Source organism: Bubalus bubalis, chromosome X (assembly GCF_019923935.1).
Source record: "Bubalus bubalis isolate 160015118507 breed Murrah chromosome X, NDDB_SH_1, whole genome shotgun sequence".
Classification (NCBI taxonomy): Eukaryota; Metazoa; Chordata; class Mammalia; order Artiodactyla; family Bovidae; genus Bubalus; species Bubalus bubalis.
The window spans coordinates 50,590,719-50,605,254 of record NC_059181.1 but is presented as its reverse complement, the minus strand read 5'-3'; the positions used below and the strand labels follow the sequence as shown (position 1 = coordinate 50,605,254).

General features: G+C 44.8%; 1 protein-coding gene across 1 annotated transcript in view; it reads right to left on the bottom strand.

Moving 5' to 3' along the window:
- The window catches only part of ITIH6 (inter-alpha-trypsin inhibitor heavy chain family member 6), a 33,869-nt gene that overhangs the window by 14,050 nt on the left and 5,283 nt on the right, over positions 1-14,536 (bottom strand). The window contains 6 exon segments of the mRNA XM_044936473.1: positions 1,562-1,653; positions 1,656-1,677; positions 6,783-6,963; positions 9,382-9,666; positions 10,322-10,365; positions 10,368-10,434. Of these exon segments, the coding sequence (XP_044792408.1) occupies positions 1,562-1,653; positions 1,656-1,677; positions 6,783-6,963; positions 9,382-9,666; positions 10,322-10,365; positions 10,368-10,434 (691 nt within the window).

Below are 14,536 nucleotides of genomic sequence, written 5' to 3'. Positions count from 1 at the left end.
GTTTAAAATATGCCTTTACAGTTAATCCAAGTCCACATTAAAATAACACTCTATGACTTCATGCATAGTTCAAGCATCTTGTGACAGAGTAGTCCAATTCCTTTCTCTTGTCCCTTATACCACTGCTATCATTAATTTCACTTATCAATAAGCTATAATCACTGAATACATAGTTGCTCTAATTATTCTGAGTAAATTGTTATCTGTTAGATCAATTAGTTTAAAAATAAAATATATTATTTTACCTTTATTTATTATTTCTCTAACAAACTTCCTTTCTTTATATAGATCCAAGTATCTGAGCCATCTCATTTTCCTTCTCTCTGAAGAACTTCTTTTAACTTAGCTGTGCAAGACAGGTTGGTGACAATTATCTCAATATTGGTTTGGCTGATAAAGTCTTTATTTATCATTTTGGAAGGGCAATTTTGCTGTCAAATTGGGTGGTTTTCTCCTTCAACACTTTATATATTTCACTATACTCTTTTTCCTTGCATGGTTTCTCAAGAGAAATTAAATGTAATTCTTATCCTTGTTCCTCTATAAGAAAGATATTATTTTCTGTGGGCTTTTGGGCTTTTTCAGGATTTTCTCTTTGTCTTTGATTTTCTGCATATGCCTCCATGCACATCTTTTAGCATTTATCCTGCTTAGTGTGCTCTGAGCTTCTAGGACCTCTGACTTGATAGATGTCATTTGTTATTTGGAAAATCTGTGCCTGTTATTCCTTCAAATATTTCTTCTGCAACTTTCTTTCTTCTCCTTATGGGAATACTATTAAACATGTTACACTTTTGTATAAGTACATAGTTCTTGGATATTCTGTTGGTTTTCTATTTTTGTTTTCATTCTCTTTGCTTTTCACTTTGGGAAGTTTCTATTCTCATTCTTCAAGTTCACTGATTCTTTCTTTGGCCATGTTCATTCCCCTGATGAGCCATAAAAAGCATTATTCATTATTCATTATTGTTACAGTGTTTTATATTTCTAGCATTCTTATAAATTTTCTTAGAGTATACCTCTCTGGTTAAATTTCCCATATGTTTTTGCATGTTGTCCACTTTTCCCATTAGAATCCTCAGCATATTAGCCATACTTGGCTCCATATCTATGGCTCCTAAGAACTATAAGCCCAGGGCACAGTACTCTTTTGGCTATGTAGTCAAAAAACAAGAAAACAAAGCTGTGGCCCCTTGACAGTTCAGAGTCTAAAATGATCAAAGTTTTAATATTTTTGACTCAGCCTTTATGATGCCAGAGTACTCTAGCTCAAAGGCTGTTTAACTCTGAGCCCTTATGAGACCTGGAGGCTTGTGGTGGAGGCTATCGATGGGTTCAGGCCCTGTGGTCCTATGTTTCAGTATTCCTAGGGTTCTGTGGCTCCATGGCGATGGGGGTTCTAATTGATAAGGAACCAAGACACTAAGGTAGGCCTAGGCCTATAAGGTCAAAGGGTGATGGGATGGCAGGGAGTCCGGTCTCAGGGAACCACTGTTCCAGCACTCCGCTTTCTGAGCTTTCTAAATCAAAAGCTACAAAAGACCCCCAGGGCCCCTGTTACCTGCTTCATCCTGGTACCACACATGGAGCCACTCACGTCGAAAACAAACCCCACATTTTTACCAACAGGTGGAAGGCCTCTGGGTGCAATTCATAAATAAGATAGCCGTTGTAAATCTGAGGAAAACAGAAGTGAAATCAACAAAAACTGTGAAAGCGTCTAAATCAAGTCCTCTCTTATTTTGCTACATAAAACTCTACTCTTTTCCTTCCTAGGCCTTATCACTGTTGCCATTAAAATAGGCATTTGTGGGATTGCTTGCTCAATGTCCGTCTCCTCCACCAGAACTATGTATCTCTGCTGGTCAGACTGCCAGCCCAGGGCCTGCCCCTGAGTGTGGAGAGAATGAGACTGGCTTGAGGCCAAAGGCTCCAAGGATCAGGATGTCTATAATATGTGAGTTCCTGTCTGTGAGAGCCGGGCTTGCACAGTCTTGAGGGCCCCTAGGGACGATTTGCCTGCGTTCCAGGAACTGTAAGTACTGTTTCAGCCTCTCTCTATAGAGTGAGTCTGAGGCCCAGCTCCATTGCTGCCAGGGGCTGGGAGTTTGCAGGGCCTCCCTCTCCTCCTTCAGCCTCCTTTCTGCTGTTGCTGGGCAGAGCAGGGAGGGGAGGAGGGAGCAGAGTCTGAGTGAGCAGTTTGTTCAGAAGGGATTGGTTAGACCAGGTGCAGATGCCTTGGGCTATCAGGTATGTGATTGGCTGCTGACCCCCATCCCCCACTCCATCTCTCTTTCTGCAGAGCCTGGGGCCTGGGACAGCTGAGGGAAAGGGAGAGGGAAGTTGGGAGGGCCCCCAGGACCAGTGGCAGCTCAGCCTAAGCAAGTATAGGCTTGCAGAGGGTCTGTGCTGCCCAGAAGCCTGCAGCAGGCTCTACCCCAGGATAACCAGCTTATTCTCCTCTCAGACATTCAGGCATTCTCTGATCACAAAGCTGGACACACTATCTCCTCCCCTCTTGGAGGGCGGGAGCTGGGAGTAGAGAGAAGGAAGGAAGGTGGGAGGACATCTTGCTCTTCTCCTCCATGCCAGCCTTTTAATTAATTCACAAGCACAAGTTTAGGCGCTGTCTGCACTTTGCCCTTGCACACTACAGCAGTCCCCCCAAAGCCTGAGTCAAACATCCTGCAACTGCCCAAGCAACAGGCAGAGTCCAGCTCTCTTTCCATGTTCTTCCCATACCTGTGTAGGTGAGAGCTTCTGGGAAAATCACATCCCTACCTCTCCATGCACCCAGGTTCACTGGTGGTGCCACACCTCACATTTTATAAACCAGAGGCATTACCTCTCACACTCCCTTCAGCTATCATGCCACACTGTTCTCAGGAGCCGTCTCCCTTCCCTCCACAGGAGAACGGTAAGGGCACCAGGCCATGTCCCTTGGACTGCCCACTCCACTCTTGCACAAGGTCCACATGCCTATATGCCTCATCCCTCTACTGAAAGACAAAACAATCCTTCCCTGACCCCATGCATGCCCAGCTTCCAGGACCTCTTCCACCAGCCAGACTCCTACTCTCCAACCCCACCCATGCACCCGACCGGGTCTTCTTTAGAATTTAAAAATGTTGCTGTCTTTTCCATCCACTAAGAAAACCTCCATTCATCCCAATCCCACACAAACTTCAAACCAGCTCCTTTCTTCCCGGTAGCATGCCGAGGTAACGAACTCACAGCTGTAACGGTCTTCTCACCTCCAGTTTACTCCGCTGCCTACTGGAGCTTAGCTCCCACCCTCACCACTGATCCTTCTCTCACCAAAGGCAGCAATGACTAGTTGGTTTGAAAACTCACTGGATGTACTTCAGTTCTCCTCAGACTGCACCTGCCTGATGTTGTTCACAATTGACAATCACTTCTGGTCCTTAGAAGAATCTTGTCCCCTGGGATTCAGAGATGACGAAAGCTCCTTATTCTCCTACAGGCTCTCAGGCCCATAGGGTTCAGTCTCTTTCTTCAGCTCCATGTTCTCCCCGTGTTCCATAAGCAGTGTTGCCTAATATTTGTCAGTCGTGGCATGCAAAGAAAATGATTACATTTGTGTAGCACAATGGGGGAAGTGGTGGGCATTTAGAACCCTGAACAGCCCGATGTCAGTTGGTGGGGCTGGATATCCCAAGGGTTGTGGAAGTCAATAGCTGCTAGACTGGGAAGCTCTGCTTTAGCAACTGCCATCCTAGATCTGCTCTTCTGGCTCTAGACGTTCTGCTTGGGTCACCTCCCTAGCTCTCTTGGATTCAACCCATGGATCTCCATTGCTGACCCCACAAGTCCTTCTCCAGTCCAATGCTCTTCACTTGTTCCCCCTCCACAAATTCATACCCACTCACCCCTGGACCCATTCCCTTGGATGGCTCAAGCCTCTCAACATAAATTTTATATTCCTTATCAAGCCCCTGCAGCACTCATGGCCTTCAGGCTCACCTCTGAACATACCATGAGCCTCAAATCAACGCTTCAGGAGCTCCAATCCTCTTGTAGTTCCCTTCACACCCCTGGATTTTTCCAACCTCCATTCTTTGTATCATGCAACCCTCAGTTTACTAGATTGCCTTTGCCTCTGAGAGCGTCCTTCCCAACCTGGCACATGTCTTTGAATTCTTTAAGACCACAGTATGTCTTTACTTCCTCCAGGGAGCACTCTCTGACCTCCTCACCCCTCACAATGGCTTCCATCATACTTAAGCTGTCATTGACAAAGCACTTCTCATCTTGAGTCATTCTTGCATGTCTCTGTTTCACCTGGAGACAGTAAATAAGATCAGTGTGTGATTCACTTCAGGGTTCCCAACACAGGCAGTAGTGGGCATAACGGATTAGGTGTTCATGGAGTGAGGGGGTTGGGCTTTGAAAGGCAGGCATACTCAAGTAAAATGGTAGGTAGGTGGATTGAAGGGTTCTTGTTTTGGGGATGCAGGAATCAGAGCACACCCTGGGTGGGAGTATCAGTTCAATTCAGCCGCTCAGTCATGTCCGACTCTTTGCGACCCCATGGACTGCAATATGCCAGGCTTACCTCTCCAACACCAACTCCTAGAGCTTGCTCAAACTCATGTCTGTCAAGTCAGTGATGCCATGCAACCATCTCGTCCTCTGTCATCCCCTTCTCCTCCTGCCTTCAATCTTTCCCAGCATCAGGGTATTTTCCAATGAGTCAGTTCTTCACATCAGGTGGCCAAAGTATTGGAGCTTCAGCACCAATATTATTCAGGACTGATTTCCTTTATGATTGACTGATTTGATGTCCTTGAAGTTGAAGGGACTCTCAAGAGTCTTCTCCAACACCACAGCTCAAAACATCAATTCTTCAGTGCTCAGCTTTCTTTATGGTCCAACTCTCACATCCATACACGACTACTGGAAAAACCATAGCTTTGACTAGACGGACCTTTGTCAGCAAAGTAATACCTCTGCTTTTTATTTATTTTTATTTTTAAAGAAATGGCTTCAGAAACCCATAGGTATAAAGTATTCACAATTAATACCTCTGCTTTATAATATGCCGTTTAGGTTGGTGATAGCTTTTCTTCAAGGAGCAAGCGTCTTTTAATTTCATGGCTGCAGTCACCATCTGCAGTGATTTTGGAGCCCAAGAAAATAAAGTCTGTCAGGGTTTCCATTGTTTCCCCATCTATTTGCCATGAAAGGATGGGACTGGATTCCATGATCTTAGTTTTTTGAATGTTGAATTTTAAGCCAGCTTTTTCACCCCCCTTCACTTTCATCAAAGGCTCTTTAGTTCCTCTTCACTTTCTGCCATAAGGGTGGTGTCATCTGTGTATCTGAGGTTATTGATATTTCTCCTGGCAATCTTGATTCCAGCTTGTGCTTCATCCAGCCCGGCATTTCACATGATGTACTCTGTATATAAGTTTGATAAACAGGGTAACAATGTACAGCCTTGGCATACTCCTTTCCCCATTTGGAACCAGTCCGTTGTTCCATGTCTAGTTCTAACTGTTGCTTCTTGACCTGCATGCAGATTTCTCAGGAGGCAGCTAAGGCGGTCTGGTATTCCCATCTCTTTAAGGATTTTCCACAGTTTGTTGTGATCCACACGGCCAAAGGTTTTGGAGTAGTCAATAAAGCAAAAGTAGATTTTTTCCCTGGAGGTCTAATGCATTTTCTATGTTCCAGGGGATGTTGGCAATTTGATCTCTGGTTCCTCTGCCTTTCCTAAAGGCAGCTTTACATGTGGAAGTTTGAACACCTTTCCAGCTTGAACATCTGGAAGTTCTCGGTTCACATGCTGTTGAAGCCTCACTTGGAGAATTTTGAGCATTACATTGCTACCGTGTGAGATGAGTGCAATTGTGCAGTAGTTTGAGCATTCTTTGGCATTGCCTTTCTTTGGGAATGGAACGAAAACTGACCTTTGCCAGTCCTGTGGCCACTGTTGCTGTTTCCAAATTTGCTGGCATATTGAGTGCAGCACTTTCACAGTATCATCTTTCAGGATTTGAAATAGCTCAATTGCAATTCCATCACCTCCATTAGCTTTGCTCATAGTGATGCTTCCGAAGGCCCACTTGACTTCACATTCCAGGATGTCTGGCTCTAGGTGAGTGGTCATACCACACAATGGTGTGTGATGTGTCATGGTGTGAGGGCAGCTGGAGGATGGTTTGTGTGCTGGAGGCAGTGAGAGGTGCTGTGGAACAAGCAGGCTGGGACCAGACATCTCAGGCTGCCACACAATTGTTGTCAAGACAAGTGTCCCGGATCAGCCTCTACTCCTCTGGAAGAGGATGGGACCTTGGCATGTTCTTTGTGAGTGTGTGAGCTCAGAATTTAAGGGCTCCCAGTTTAGGCAAATGGCTCAAGTGAGGCTAAAAGGCTTTTTAAAATGTAGAGACATCCAGAAAGCCCAAGAGGACATGAGAGTATCAGAGCTGCAGAAAGTGTGAGAGTCTAATCACTGGCCAATATTACCCTTCCTAAAAGGACTGGTTAGGAGTGGGCTATGGCTTGCTTCACTTAGGAGCGTGTTTACCTGGAGTTCAGTTCAATTTATTGAATTCAAGTTCCAGGTCTCTAAGCCTTTGGGGTACACGTGCCTCCCCGCTGTGAAGTCATGTGTTGCTACACACCATCTTGTCTGTGTGCACTAGTCCTCACTGATCCCCGGGGAGAAACAAACAAGTACCTCGTGGAGGCCAGCACCTTGTTTCCCAGGACTGTCTGACTCCTGAGCCCACTTTCCATTCTGCTGGCCCTCTCACGTGCACGTCTCCTATGATGTCCTTCAATGCTACATCATACTGGACCACAAAGTTGGCCATGATCCCTGAACTGGGGAAGGCAGACTGGTCTTGCAGTGATGGACAAAAGGTAATTCGGACACAGGTCTCTCCCCTCTCAATCATAGTGGATGGGGGCAAGTCAGCCTCACCTGCATGGGTGGTGGTATGAAGAGTTCACCAGGCAGAAAGCCAAGTAAAGGGACATCAAAAGGGGCAATATCTGGGGAGGATGAGAAGTGAGCTCTGCACCACCTGCTGCTCCATTGCCTGCAACACCCCACCCCACCTGCCCAAATACCACATGCTTCTCCCAAACCTACAATCAGCTGCCCCTACTCTGCCTCTTCCAAGCATGCCCAGCCCAACAGACCCAGCCTCCACTCAGCTCCCAGGCTCTGGCAGTCTGGCTATCACTCACAACTTCATCCTGGCTCATTTGCCATCCATCCTGGAGCCCAGGCTCTGGAGGAGTGTCATGTCCTCATGAGCCTGGATCTCCTCCTGGAGAGACCCTGTGGTGTGCATTGCAGAGAGAGACAGATACACAGACAGGGCCTCAGCCTCCCCCAACACCCCTTACTGCTGTGGGAACTTAGTCTAGCAAGGTTCTCTTCTAGATAGAATTTCATGTTTTTCCCCCCTCTGCCTTTTGACTCTCACAGAATCACGTGTGTGAATAAGCCTTTTAGCGCCTCATGAAATCACAGACGAATTTCTGGTCCCGGATGTTTGCTGAGCTGGCCACAAGATTAACTCCTCTGGAATTTCAGTCCAAGACAAATGTCCATTTAGATATGCCTCTGTGCCTCCTTTTCTCCCCCCCAGAACATGGAAACTAGGGAATTCTGCTCCCCACCCCCTTTCCTGCTACAGCTGTCAGGAAGCTTAGGGGCAAACTGAGCCCCCATACTCTCTGAGGTGCCTGCTTACATACATTCCCTTGGCTTCCTTCCTTTCAGAGGTCTTTGTTCTGTTTGATCTCAACAGGACTGGCTCTCCCCTCTGTTTTAACCCTTGAGGAGAATGGGGGTGGGGGGAGGAGGGAGCTGCCATTTATGGCTTAGGGTTTAAGAGTGCAGGCTCCAAGGACTCAATTGCTGCCTGTGGGCCCCTGGACAAGTTATTCACACTCTCTACACCTCAGACTCCTTATCTGTAGCATGGGAAGGATAATAGCTCCTCTTTCATAGATAAAGTTAGTGCAAATTCAGTGAGATCATTCATGTAAATCATTTGGAACCATACTTGGATCTTAGTAAGTGCTTGATAATGCTGCTGCTGCTAAGTCACTTCAGTCGTGTCTGACTCTGTGCAATCCCATAGACGGCAGCCCACCAGGCTCCCCCGTCCCTGGGATTCTCCAGGCAAGAACACTGGAGTGGGTTGCCATTTCCTTCTCCAATGCATGAAAGTGAAAAGTGAAAGTGAAGTCGCTCAGTCGTGTCCAACTCTTAGCGACCCCATGGACTGCAGCCCACCAGGCTCCTCCATCTATGGGATTTTCCAGGCAAGAGTACTGGAGTGGGGTGCCATTGCCTTCTCTGATAATTATCTCTTGATAATGCTAAGGATTACAATTATCATCAGGTCTTCATTCCTGGGTACCACTGATTTGTGGGGAGGAATTTTCTCAAATTCTCACAGTGGTCCTGGGCTGAAGATTGTGCATGCTCATTGTGCAGATGGGAAAAGTGAAGGAGAGCCAGTGGGTGATTTGCCTGCTGCCTCACCTTCACAGAAGGTCAAAGCTGGGATTTAAACCCAGGTCTGTGTCTGTGTCTCCCCCCTCCGCATTCCACACTGTCTCTCTGGGTGAGCAGGGTCAAATTAGGTAGGACCTTTGAAGATAAACAGTTTAGTGAGAGTGGCCATATAACATGGGTGATTTCTCTGTGTCTGTCCACTCATCCCTCAGAGGAGGCCTCTAGCCCAGATCACTGGTTCTCCAATATGATTGGACATCAAGCTCACTTGCAAATGGGTTATAAAGATAGATTCCTGGGCCCCTCCACAACCTACTCATGCAGACTCCAGGAGGGTGAGGCCCAGGAATCCATATTTGGACAGCTCATATAATGATTCTGCTGTAGCCAGTGTGGCCTTCAAATGCCTCGAGATGAAGTTTGAAGCAAGACTGGCAGCCTCAGTGTTTCTCCACCCTTAGGGCCTGAGATATCCTCTGGGGCAGCTTGTCCTTAACATTGCCATCTCATTGCCTCCCATTCTCAGTAGTAATTCCAGAGGAATGCAAGTGTGGGTTCTGAATCCCCTAGTCTTGTTAATATATTATTTCATGGAGCCAAGCCAGGAAACCCTTCCCCACTTTTTACAATTTTGGAGGGAAATTACCAGTGTGGGAAATATGACAGTTAATGATTTCACACAGCTGGTTCAGATGAGACCAAGTTTGTAACCAAACTGTCTTCAACTTCAAACATGCCCTCTACTCCTTGAATGGGAAAGGAATGTAGGATAGAAGTGGTATCAGAGGTAAGCAGATGGAAAAGGGGCAGGCTCCTTATCAGGAAAGGCCTCTCTTATGGTTGACCCATAGTGCTGCCCCCACAGTTGTGTGGTATTGGTGCACAAGCAAGTTGTCCTCAGAGGTGGTACATGAACATATCCAATGCTTGTCTTTTCCAGCACTGTAACCTCTGCACTCAGCCTTTTCACCAATTGGCCAGGGCTCAAGCTCACCACCAGCTGGTACTGGTCCAGAGAATGGATCTCATGAAGGTGAGGGGAGCTGTTAGATGATCTAGTTTTGCCTGCCCCCTCTCTGGCCACAGCAGAACTTTTCAGACTTCTACTAAGTCCCTCGCCCACAGTGAGTATTTACCTACTTTTAAAACTGTCTTTCTCCCTCATTCACGCCTTTAAATATTCTGCCTAACAAATTTTATTACAGGCAATTTACCCATAACAAAACTATGTTATTGAAAATCTGAATCTACAATAAAACAATAAAAGGCTAATGATTTGTTTTACAAAATGAGCTTTCAATTTATACACAATACCTCTTGCTCTTCAAATAACTCCTCACACTCACCCCTCCCCCATGCTTTAGATTAAACTTATTTATATGGCATTAATTCCTCAGTATTCAATAGCCAAACCTATTCTGTCCTTGATGAAGCTCTTTTGGAGGCTAAGAGGAAACCCTGAAGAAGGCAATACATTTCTGCCAGCAGAATAGAACTCAGTTAGAAAACAGGATTTGATTTAGAGAAATCTCACTTGAACATAACTTTACTGGAAGATGCCAATTCTTAAATAAGCCACATCCTGCTGGCGGGAGGAAGGTGGAAGTGAGGAATAAATTCCCATTTATTGAACACTTACTGTCTTATAGGCTTTGATATTCATTAACTCACATCATCTTCATGTAATCCTATGAAGTAGAGATCATTGTCCCCACTTTACAAAGGCAGAGACTGAGGCCAAGTGACACCGTGTGTAAGCCCCTGATCACGCATCTAAGATGAATTTGTCATGTTTCATACTGAATGGAGCCTTACCTGATGCCTACATGAGCAGCTATTTTTCCTTGCTGATAGGCTTCTCTTCATAGATTTTCTTTGCCTGGTCCTTCTTTTTGACTTCTGCAATGTAGACTTTATTGTTGATGGTCCTAATGGAGCAGAAAAGAGGAAGGACAGACAGAAACAAAGGAAAAAAGAGATGGTCAGAGACATAAAGAGAGATATACAAAGAAGACAGAGGAGGAAGATGGGGAGTGGGGAGAGAAAAAGAGCAAAATAGTACCATAGAGCCAGAGTAGGAGAGGCCAGGAGAGGCCAGGGAGATAAAACCAGGTGAAGCAGTTATCATTATCTCCATTTGTCAGGTGGGGAAATAGAGACCACACAGTTGGTATGCGGTGGAATGGTTTTAGGAGTTTATGTTTTCAAAAGTGTTGAATGAATTTTGTTGTTTTGGCGCATAAAATAACTTTAGGAGGAATATAACTGAACATTTTTATTTTAGTTGCCATATATTGACTATAATGTGTATTAAAAATATAACTAGCATGTTGAAAACATGAGATCATAGATATTGTTGCTTAGAATAAGCCTAACAAGTAACAAGACCAGGAGCTGACTGTGGCTCAGATCATGAACTCCTTATTGCCAAATTCAGACTTAAATTGAAGAAAGTAGGGAAAACCACTAGACCATTCAGGTATGACCTAAATCAAATTCCTTATGATTATACAGTGGAAGTGACAAATAGATTTAAGGGACTAGATCTGATAGATAGAGTGCCTGATGAACTATGGACAGAGGTTCGTGACATTGTACAGAAGACAGGGATCAAGACCATCCCCAGGGGAAAGAAATGAAAAAAAGCAAAATGGCTGTCTGGGCAGGCCTTACAAATAGCTGTGAAAAGAAGAGAAGTGAAAAGCAAAGGAGAAAAGGAAAGATATAAGGATCTGAATACAGAGTTCCAGAGAATAGCAAGGAGAGATAAGAAAGCCTTCCTCAGCAATCAATGCAAAGAAATAGAGGAAAACAATAGAATGGGAAAGACTAGAGATCTCTTGAAGAAAATTAGGGAAACCAAGGGAACATTTGATGCAAAGATGGGCTCGATAAAGGACAGAAATGGTATGGACTTAACAGAAGCAGAAGATATCAAGAAGAGATGGCAAGAATACACAGAAGAACTGTACAAAAAAAATCTTCATGACCAAGACAATCACGATGGTGTGATCACTCACCTAGAGCCAGACATCCTGGAATGTGAAGTCAAGTGGGCCTTAGGAAGCATCACTATGAACAAAGCTAGTGGAGGTGATGGAATTCGAGTTGAGCTATTTCAAATCCTGAAAGATGATGCTGTGAAAGTGCTGCACTCAATATGCCAGCAAATTTGGAAAACTCAGCAGTGGCCACAGGACTGGAAAAGGTCAGTTTTCATTCCAATCCCAAAGAAAGGCAATGCCAAAGAATGCTGAAACTACCGCACAATTGCACTCATCTCACACGCTAGTAAAGTAATGCTCAAAATTCTCCAAGCCAGGCTTCAGCAATATGTGAACCGTGAACTTCCTGATGTTCAAGCTGGTTTTAGAAAAGGCAGAGGAACCAGAGATCAAATTGCCAAATCTGCTGGATCATGGAAAAAGCAAAAGAGTTCCAGAAAAACATCTATTTCTGCTTTATTGACTATGCCAAAGCCTTTGACTGTGTGGATCACAATAAACTGTGCAAAATTCTGAAAGAGATGGGAATACCAGACCACCTGACCTGCCTCTTGAGAAACCTATATGCAGGTCAGGAAGAAACAGTTAGGCCTGGGCATGGAACAAAAGACTGGATCCAAATAGGAAAAGGAGCACATCAAGGCTGTATATTGTCACCGTGCTTATTTAATTTATGTGCAGAGTACATCATGAGAAATGCTCGGCTGGAAGAAGCACAAGCTGGAATCAAGATTGCTGGGAGAAATATCCATAACCTCAGATATGCAGATGACACCACCCTTATGGCAGAAAGTGAAGAGGAACTAAAAAGCCTCTTGATGAAAGTGAAAGTGGAGAGTGAAAAAGTTGGCTTAAAGCTCAGCATTCAGAAAACTAAGATCATGGCATCTGGTCCCATCACTTCATGGCAAATAGATGGGGAAACAGTGGAAAGAGTGGCTGACTTTATTTTTCTTGGCTCCAAAATCAGTGCAGATGGTGATTGCAGCCATGAAATTAAAAAGCACCTACTCCTTGGAGGAAAGTTATGACCGACCTAGATAGCATATTGGAAAGCAGAGATATTACTTTGCCAACAAAGGTCCGTCTAGTCAAGGCTATGGTTTTTCCAGTGGTCATGTATGGATGTGAGAGTTGGACTGTGAAGAAAGCTGAGCACCGAAGAATTGATGCTTTTGAACTGTGGTGTTGGAGAAGACTCTTGAGAGTCCCTTGGACTGCAAGGCGATCCAACCAGTCCATTCTAAAGGAGATCAGTCCTGGGTGTTCTTTGGAAGGACTGATGCTAAAGCTGAAACTCCAATACTTTGGCCACCTCATGTGAAGAGTTGACTCATTGGAAAAGACTCTGATGCTGGGAGGGATTGGGGGCAGGAGGAGAAGGGGACGACGACAGAGGATGAGATGGCTGGATGGCATCACGGACTTGATGGACATGAGTTTGGGTGAACTCTGGGAGTTGATGATGGACATGGAGGCCTGGCCTGCTGCATTTCATGGGGTCGCAGAGTCAGACATGACTGAGCGACTGAACTGAACTGAACAAGTAATATTAAAAAGTGTATCTATTTAAAGAAACTAAGTAAATAATACAGTGGGTAGCACAGGCAGTAACAATTGTTAAAGCAGAATGCAAATTACTGCAAAGGCATCTAAGTTTGATCTTGACCTTAGGGGACTTGACCTTGACCTTAAGGGGCTCAGAGACCGATGAGGTACTCAGACTTGTTTCACCGACATTTTTCCTTTTGTTCTAAGGAAGGTAGTGAAATATATGGAGTTCAAAGAAGGGAGGGATCGCCTTTGCTCAAGTCTTACAGAAAAGGTCCTAGAGGAGACAGCCTTGGTTGTGTGGGAGGTCAAATCAAGAAAGATTTGGACAGATGATCATTCCTGGACATAACTTTTCAGTCCCCTTTATTGGCTCCTTCTCTTCTTGAGTCTAAATCTTTGGGACACTTGGAGGTGCTATTCTAGACCTCCCCTTCCTCTCCTCTGTTCTTTCTACAGTCACTCTGTAGGTGAGGTCATCTAGTTCCATGGCTTTAAATATCATTTGTACACAGTTGACTCCCAAATCTGTATCTCTAGTATAGACATGTCTTATGAAATCCAGACCTATATATTGTTTATTTTACATTTCACTAGCATTTCCACTAAGCACCTAAAGCTTAAGGTATCCCAAACTGAGTTCCTTGTATCTCCCCTACCTCTCAATTCCACTCCTCCCCTGGTTTTCCTTATCTCAGGAAATAGTTGTTCCACTGAAAATCTTAGAGTCATGTTTGACTCCCTTCTTCCTCTCATGCTCCACTCCTAATCCATCAGGGAATTTTGACCCTATCTTTAGATACATCAACAATCTACTTCTCGCTACTCCCACAGTTACTACTCTAGTCTAAACTACCAACTTTTCTTGTTTTGTTGTTGTTGTTTAGTTGCTAAGTTTTGCGACCCCATGGGGTGTAGCCTGCCAGGCTCCTCTGTCCATGAGATTTCCCAGGCAAGAATACTTGCATGTGTGCTCAGTCACTAATACTGGAGTGGGTTGCCATTTCCTCCTCCAGGGATCATCTAGACCCAGAGATCGAACCCACATCTCCCTCAGTGCAGGTGGATTCTTTATCACTGAGCCACCAGGGAAGCTCTTTCTTTCTTGGATAAATGCAGTATTTATACTAACTGGCCTCCCTCTTTAAAGTCTTGCCGCCTTATTATCTGTTCTCTTCACAGCAGTTAGACAGATCCTATTAAATCCTAAGTCAGGCCATGTCCCTTCTTTGCTCAAAACTCTCTGTGGCTCTTGTCTCAACTCAGAGTAAAAGCCAAAGTCCTCCCAGGACCTCCATGGCTCTATGCTTTCTGGCTTACTGTCACCTCCTTAACTCTATCTATTCCTTCTCTTCCCATTATTCATTCTTCTCCAGCCACAAAGGCCTCCTTGCTGTTTCTTGAAAATTTTTTCAGCATCCTCCTGTTTAAAAGCCTTTGCTTGGAACACTCTTCCTCTAGATATTCACAAATC